This window comes from Dysidea avara, chromosome 2 (genome assembly GCF_963678975.1).
Source record: "Dysidea avara chromosome 2, odDysAvar1.4, whole genome shotgun sequence".
Taxonomy (NCBI): Eukaryota; Metazoa; Porifera; class Demospongiae; order Dictyoceratida; family Dysideidae; genus Dysidea; species Dysidea avara.
In genome coordinates, this window is record NC_089273.1 from 38178093 (window position 1) to 38185929 (window position 7837).

At 42.4% G+C, this 7837-nt stretch overlaps 2 protein-coding genes across 2 annotated transcripts; both read left to right on the forward strand.

Annotated features, from left to right (window-relative positions):
* Nucleotides 1-516: 516 nt before the first annotated feature.
* LOC136248064 (uncharacterized) lies at nt 517-3818 on the forward strand. Its single transcript, XM_066039878.1, has 4 exons — nt 517-1540; nt 1625-2770; nt 2847-2943; nt 3113-3818. Exons 1-4 carry the CDS (start codon nt 517-519, stop codon nt 3816-3818), a joined length of 2973 nt encoding a protein of 990 aa, XP_065895950.1.
* A 277-nt stretch (nt 3819-4095) lies between these two features.
* Nucleotides 4096-5541, forward strand: LOC136248065 (uncharacterized). The gene is made up of 3 exons (XM_066039879.1): nt 4096-4183; nt 4229-4382; nt 4530-5541. Exons 1-3 carry the CDS (start codon nt 4096-4098, stop codon nt 5539-5541), a joined length of 1254 nt encoding a protein of 417 aa, XP_065895951.1.
* Nucleotides 5542-7837: the final 2296 nt, after the last annotated feature.

Genomic DNA, 7837 nt, shown 5'->3' on the forward strand with positions numbered 1-7837 from the left:
TTTCTTGTTGAAGCTCACCATATAGACTTGAAGGAAAGTGATCGTAAAGAGGAAGACACATAGTCTACTGTGTGTATGATACAGCGATGTATGTCACGATGGATGAACTGTAGAACTTGTATAGGGTATTTATTATGATGTAATATTATTAGTTAGTATATTGTACGCATGCGCGTACATGTTAAGAGTTGCGATTGTGGTATTGACACGAGTTTCATAGTGTGTGTAGTGTATCCGAATCCTTCCCTGTCTCGTCCATCATTGATCGAACCTCGCGATTGGCGCACCCCATCTTAACCCGCCACATTTTTGGTGCTGTGACAGGTACATCATCTATACTACCATAACTCTGCTACATTTTTGGTGCTGTGGATCATTTTAATTCAGACGATGGCAGAACTGAAGAGGCTTGTTTCATCCCGACGAGGATACAGTGCGCATCTCACAAAGCTACTACAGACACTTACGGATATTCTAAATGAAGCGTAACCTCCTCTCAGTGAAGATAAGATCGCTATGTTAAAGGACTTATATGAGCAACTCGAGAGAAAGCAAGAATTGATCTCAAACCTAGATGCAAACATCTTCGAAAACACTACAGGTGATACTGAGACAGAAACAGAGGTACTGCAAACCGAAGAAAGCAGCTCTTCAATATCAACAGCAAAGGCTAAGATCAAACAACGCCTTACACCCACTACTTCCGCTTCAGCTGTGATTCCACAGAGAACTGATGTTCAACCACTACCACCATCACCGTCAGTGCCAGTTCATGAACATTTCACCCAACTTCCCAAGTTAGATCTACCGCAGTTCACTGGAAACCCCCTCTACTGGCAGTCATTTTGGGACTGCTTCGTGGCTGCAGTCCACAACAACCCCTCCTTGACTGGAGTGCAGAAACTCAGCTACCTGCGAGCACAGCTCCTTGAAGATGCAGCCCGTGTCATAGCTGGATTCCAGTTGACCAATGACAATTACGTACTCTCAGTTACCTTATTGAAAGAACGCTTCGGGAAGACATACAAGCAAGTGGATGCCCACATGCAAGCCCTGATTGACCTTCACAGTCCAAGCAACTCTCTTTCTAACTTGCGTGAATTTTATGATGCAACTGAGGGACACATTCGTAGTCTATCAACCCTTGGAAAGCCAGAGGACTCCTATGGCAGTCTCCTTGTGACCATACTTCTGAATAAGTTGCCATCCAAGACCAAGCAGAATCTAGTAAGGGCACATGGCAAGAAGGAATGGACAGTGTCAGAATTACAAACAGCTATTCTGAATGAAATATACATACTTGAGATGGGATCACAAACAGAACCTCATACTTCTGCAACTCTCCCAACAGCAACATTTCATACTGACACAAGGAAACCTGTTGCAACAGTTAAGAGCAAACAACAACGATTCCCATTTTGTGCAGGCCCTCATAATCCATCTCTCTGTGAATCATTCAAAGATTCTAAGCAGCGGTGTGACATAGTGCGTCGAAATAAGCTCTGCTACAACTGTCTAGGACACCACAAAGTGTCCTTGTGTAATTCCAGACATCGTTGCCACAACTGCCAGAGAAAACACCACACTAGTCTGTACACAAATGGCTAACATGGTGGCACCTTAGACAGGTCCACCCAACCTACGACTCCACCACAGAACCATACACATCAGCCAGCCACTGCTACAAACACTAATGCAGTGGACACTGCTTCCTTGTCAGTGACTGTTCCACTACCACAGAATACTGTTTGCCTTCTCAAAACAGCTGTAGCAACCATCAGAAATGGAACTTACCATTCAAAGGCTAATGTTTTATTTGACGAAGGCTCCCAGAGGTCATTTATCACTGAAGACTTAGCAAACACCTTGGCCCTACAAACTCATCATAAGGAAGAAATTGTAATATCATCCTTTGGGGCACGCCGTGAACTAAACCAGGAAGTCAATGTTGCAGTGATCAATCTAGATACTCTGACAGGCCAAACCACACCAATGACTGTGCTTGTGGTACCTCACATCGCTACACCATTACAGAACACAGTGACCTTTAATGTAGTTCATCTCCCACACCTTCAGAATCTCCCCCTAGCCCACCCACTCAGTGCAAATAAGGAGTTTGATATTTCTCTTCTCGTGGGAGCGGACCACTATTGGGATGTAGTCGGAGATGTTATCGTAAGAGGTGATGGACCCACAGCAGTGGAGTCTAAATTAGGTTATTTGCTCTCTGGACCAGCTCCAATCACAGCTGGACAATTTATTACTACTACCAACAGTGTCATGATGCTCACTCTTTTACCTAATGAGTTGAGCTTGGAACGTTTTTGGGACTTAGAATCTATAGGTGTGACCCCTCCTGGTGACATTTCAGAAGACAAGGTACTAGATAACTACTCAACCTCTTGTGTCACACGTGATCATGATGGAGCTTATGTTGCTAGATTTCCGTGGAAGCTAGACCACCCTGATCTTCCTACTAATTTCACTGTAGCCAAGCAGAGAACCAATCAACTTGTGAAGCATTTGTCCCAAACCCCTGAACTACTGAAGGTGTACAGCCGAATCATTGCAGAGCAGGAAGCTAAGGGTTTTATTGAGCGTCTAGATGACCAGTCTACAACACACACCAGTATTCACAACATTCCTCATCACGCTGTGGAAAAAGATTCTACGATAACACCCATACGTTTTTTGTTTTTTTTCCTGGGGTGCCTGCACCCCTTTCCACCACCCCCAGCACCAGATGGTAAAAATGCTGGACAAAAAGACTGTAAACTCAAAAAATCAATGAGATGGCAACACTTGGTCTTCCGAAATAGCAAGGTCAAGTGGTCCAATGGTCACAGGGCTGCCACGGTGTGACCTTGCTCCACACAAGCAGGTCACTGCTGACCTGAGCAAAGAGAAGCTGGTGGAACATCTAATCCATGACACAACACTGCTGTAAGATTGGCCCCGTTGAGTAGATAGCATAGAAGCTAGACGCTTATAAGCAACTGTAGCTACATTACCCATCCCTCCAAAAGTGGAGAAAACCAATGGAGTGAATGAGCCCATTTCAACATCTCTTATTCTCTGTTCATACACCCATACGTATTGTGTTTGACTGCAGTTGTCGACAATCATCGAAACACCCCAGCCTCAATGATTGTCTGATCATTGGTGACAATGATTTATGCATCCTTCTTGTCCGATTCAGGTCTCACACATTTGGTTTATCAACAGACATTGAGAAGGCTTTCTTACATGTACGGCTACACCCAGTCGATAGGAGCTATACACGCTTCTTTTGGCTTTCTGATCCAACAGATCTTTCCAGTCCACTTTGTGTCCACCGCTTTAAAGTTGTACCATTTGGTGCTACTAGCTCACCATTAATGCTGAATGCCGTGTTGCAATACCATCTCAAGCAATACAATTCACCTGTGTCGAAAGATATGCTCTCTAACCTCTATGTGGACAACATCATATCTGGCTGTGATACAGAACAAGCAGCAGTGGCTTATTACAGACAAGCCAGAACCATCATGGGCAAAGCAAGACTCAACTTGCGTAGTTGGTCTTCCAATAGTGCTGAACGTATAACTGCAGCTACCAAGGACAACACTGCTGAAGGAGCCCTGTCCGTTAATCTATTGGGACTTCGTTGGAACCCCACATCAGATATACTTCACCTGGCTGAAAAACCATCTATTCTAGCTTATGACCACTTGGTAACCAAACGAGAAGTTTTGCAAGATTTATCAAAGATATTTGATCCCCTGGGATTTGTTGCACCTGTGGTCATACAAGCCAAGATAATGATACAAAAGCTATAGCAGTTAAAGATCACATGGGATGAGCCATTAGATGATGATCTGCAAGCCCAGTGGAGACACATTGCTACTGATTTAAAGAGTACAGCCAAATTTCCCGTAAGTCGATGTTATTTTGATGCATGCATGACACATCCAACTATCCACTGTTTTGCTGATGCTAGCCAACAAGCATTTGGAGCTGTAGTGTTTTTTTACCCAGAACAACCAAGTGTAATTTGTCATAGCGAAAGCCCAAGTGGCACCTCTGAAGTCAATAACTATACCACGCCTGGAACTCATGGCAGCACTGGTGGCCGCTCGTCTGACACATTTCGTGCTGAAGGCAATTCCCTTTGATGACTCACCGATCTATATATGGTCTGACAGTAAGTTCGTGCTACACTGGATTAAGAGCCATAAACCCCTTCCAGTGTTCGTACGTCATCGCACAACAGAGATGAACTCCTTGCTGCCATCTTCCAACTGGGATTATTGTCCTACTTCTGAGAACCCAGCCGATTTGTTATCAATGGGTACTAGCACTGAAGCATTGATGTCCTCATCACTGTGGAATTATGGACCTAAGTGACTCACTACACCAAGCCATTGGCCATCATTCCAACCACCACCCTTACAACCACTTGTCTTAGCAGCGGCAGTGGCAACAGAATTTATCCCCACTCAACGACCTCCACCAGACTTAGGTCTGCACTGTGTCATTTCTACTGACAGATACAGCTCACTTAACAAGTTGTTGTGTGTCAGTTCATATGTTATTCGTTTTGTGGGCAATCTGAAGGCACAGTCACAGCAAAGACAATTTGGTCTTGTCACTGCTGAAGAACTTCATATGGTTAACCTCAAGTGGGTAAAGGATACACAGCAAGCAATATACTGGAAAGAAGTCAACAATCTCCAGCTGATTACGAAGCAACCCAGAACCCCCAGAGCACTGCTCGTTAGGCAGCTCCGATTATTCTTAGACACAGACGGCTTGCTACGGTGTGGTGGACACATTCATAACACTCCAGTGAATGAGACGACCAAGTTTCCATACATGTTGCCACCAAGACATTCATTATCAAAGTTAGCTATTGTTGATATACATGTGAGACTTTGTCACTCAGGTACCACTAAAACATTGACAGACTTACGACAATCCTACTGGATTCCGGCTGCTCGACAGTACATAAAGTCAATTTTACATCACTGTACTGTCTGTCGTAAAGTATCTGGGAAGCCTTATTCCGCTCCAGACCCCTCTCCCCTACCTAAATTGCGAACACAGGATGTACACCCCTTTATATTCACAGGAGTGGATTTCACAGGGGCCTTGTATGTACAGCAAAGAAGGCAGGAGGTGAAAGTGTACTTGTGTCTCTTTACTTGCGCCACTACTCGTGCAGTTCATCTGGAGCTAGTGCAGGACTTAACAGCTCAAACCTTTCTGTTGGCATTCCGCAAGTTTGTAGCACGGAGATCCCTCCCAAGAATAATGATATCCGATAATGGCTCGACCTATTCATCAGCGGCAGAAGAGTTACACTCCTTAATGCAGTTGCCAGAAGTCAAGGAAGATCTGGGCAAGAGAGGCTTCTCGTGGAGATTTATACCCAAGAGAGCTCCCTGGTATGGGGGGTTTTGGGAACGTTTAATTGGGCTCACCAAGATTGCCATCAAGAAAGTGCTTGGAAGACGCCACGTCCCACTATCAACATTAGAAACCATCATTGTTGAAATATAAGCGATACTCAATGACCACTCACTGACGTTCGTTCCTTCAGACCTTGGAGACCCAGAGCCCTTGACACCTGCACATCTTTTACATGGACGCAGAATTACATGCCTCCCACACCAGCAAATTGACATTGATGAGCTTACGGACCCGAATTATGGAGCAGCAGTACAGCTACGCAAGAGAGCTAGAGTACAGGCAGCTGTGCTCAGTGACTTTAGGAAGAGGTGGATCAGGGATGCCAACACAATAAGATTATTATACGTTACTCTTGTTCGCCCAATTTTGGACTATGCGTCAACTGTCTGGAACCCTCATCTTATGAAAAACATTCGTAAATTAGAAGCAGTTCAAAGAAGAGCCACAAAACTTATACCCTCCTTCTATAATTTGACATACTCTGAAAGACTCCAAGAACTTAATCTATCCAGCTTACTTTACCGTCGAACCAGAATGGATCTGATTATGACTTACAAAATCCTGAACAATTTAGTATCTGTAGACAAAGACAATTTTTTTACTGTTAATACCAACCCCACCCGATCAAATAGACTCAAACTTTACAAAAATCGCTTTAACACTGCTATTAGAGGTCATAGTTTTTCACAGAGAATCGTCAATGATTGGAACACCTTACCCCACGAAATTGTATCTGCACCTAATGTACTGATCTTTAAGACTAAAGTAGATGTATTTTTATATGACCGCCGGTTTGATTTCATTTAGATGTATTGAGATTGGTTTTTATAAGACTTTGTCTTCCTTGTACCAATTAACAAATAATAATAATAATAATAATAATAATGAGTATCTCACTTAACTACGGGAGTACCACAAGGTATCGGGGATAACAAACAGTGTGTGAAGAAGGGCGATGTCGTCATTGTTCACGATGACACCCCATGAATAACCTGGAAAATGGCCGTAGTTTAAGACTTGATTGTTGGTAGAGATGGACTTGTGCGAGCAGCTACCATATGCACCAGTAATGGAACCACAAGCAGACCCATCACCACGCTGTATTCCATATAACTTAATGAAGCAGATGACGCCATAGTTGAACCAGAAGGAACTCTTACAATGCCGGCAACATAGTAGTGATTCAGATCAACCCAGGGGCAAAGATAATCATCCACAGAGAGCTTCTGCTAGAAAGGCTACTGATAGAGTGAAAGAGTGGATTCAACTTCTTTCTGCCCCCCCGAGGATGTCACGACGGATGAACTGTAGAACTTGTATAGGTATTTATTATAAACCCTAAAACACCTTCGCTGTAAAAAAAGCACACCCAAGAAACTACAAGTACCTGGAACCCAATGTAAATAAAAAGAAAAGAAAAAACAGCTCAGCTGAAGTGAAAAGTAACTGGTAACTTAAAGAGCTGATATCTGAAGCGGCCAAGAATGAATGGTCATATACAACTAATTCAAAAATTTAACACTGAACTTTTATAATTCAGCTATGTTCTATATTCACTCTTGCTGCATCGAAAAGTAATTTCTTTTAGCTCTAATTGGCTGGTAATTTGGCAGCCTTTTTTAATAGTCATTATAATAGAGCAAAAAAAGGCGGCCAAATAACCAGCCAATTAGAAGTAAAAGAAATTACTTTATGATGCAGCAAGAGTGAATATAGAACACAGCTGAATTATAAAGGTTCACTGTTAAACTTCTGAATTAGTTGTATATGACCATTCATTCTTGGCCGTTTCAGATATCAGCTCTTTAGTAACCAGTTACTTTTCACTTCAGCTGAGCTGTTTTTTCTTTTTGTTTTTTTTACATTGGGTTCCAGGTACTTGTAGTTTCTTGGGTGTGCCTTTTTTTACAGCGAAGGTGTTTTAGGGTATATATCACTCATTTTTGTCAGTGATAGACTCTACATTTGGTTTAAAATGTTGTTTTTTATTGGAAATGAGCAATTAACATTAATGCAGAATAGTATCTTGGAGTCAGTAAAATCCATACGTAACAATGATTGTTTCAAAACACCATAAATTCGGAAATATGAATTTACGGTGTAGTATGACTGTTCTATTAGAGTAAATCTATCTTTACTGCCTGCATGTGACGAATATATCTCATATCTGTGCATGTTAAATGCTTCAGACACCTAATTAAACTTGCAAGTGCCTAATTAGTTCACAGTTGCTACACAGCTATAAATACATTTGTAATTGTTATCACCATAATCATTTATCATGTTATAACCATTTTTTAATATTTTGGTCACAACTTCCGGATTAGAGCAGCAAAGAAAGGAATAGAGGACTCAACCATCAAGACTTGTATATGGGAGATGGAAC

Coding starts and splice junctions, on each gene's coding strand:
- LOC136248064 (XM_066039878.1), top strand. CDS start 517: ATGTTAAAGGACTTATATGAGCAACTCGAGAGAAAGCAAGAATTGATC. Junction 1,541..1,624: donor ACACCACAAAGTGTCCTTGT/GTAATTCCAGAC, acceptor GTGGCACCTTAG/ACAGGTCCACCCAACCTACG. Junction 2,771..2,846: donor AAATGCTGGACAAAAAGACT/GTAAACTCAAAA, acceptor CAATGGTCACAG/GGCTGCCACGGTGTGACCTT.
- LOC136248065 (XM_066039879.1), top strand. CDS start 4,096: ATGGCAGCACTGGTGGCCGCTCGTCTGACACATTTCGTGCTGAAGGCA. Junction 4,184..4,228: donor GATCTATATATGGTCTGACA/GTAAGTTCGTGC, acceptor AACCCCTTCCAG/TGTTCGTACGTCATCGCACA. Junction 4,383..4,529: donor CTGTGGAATTATGGACCTAA/GTGACTCACTAC, acceptor TTCTACTGACAG/ATACAGCTCACTTAACAAGT.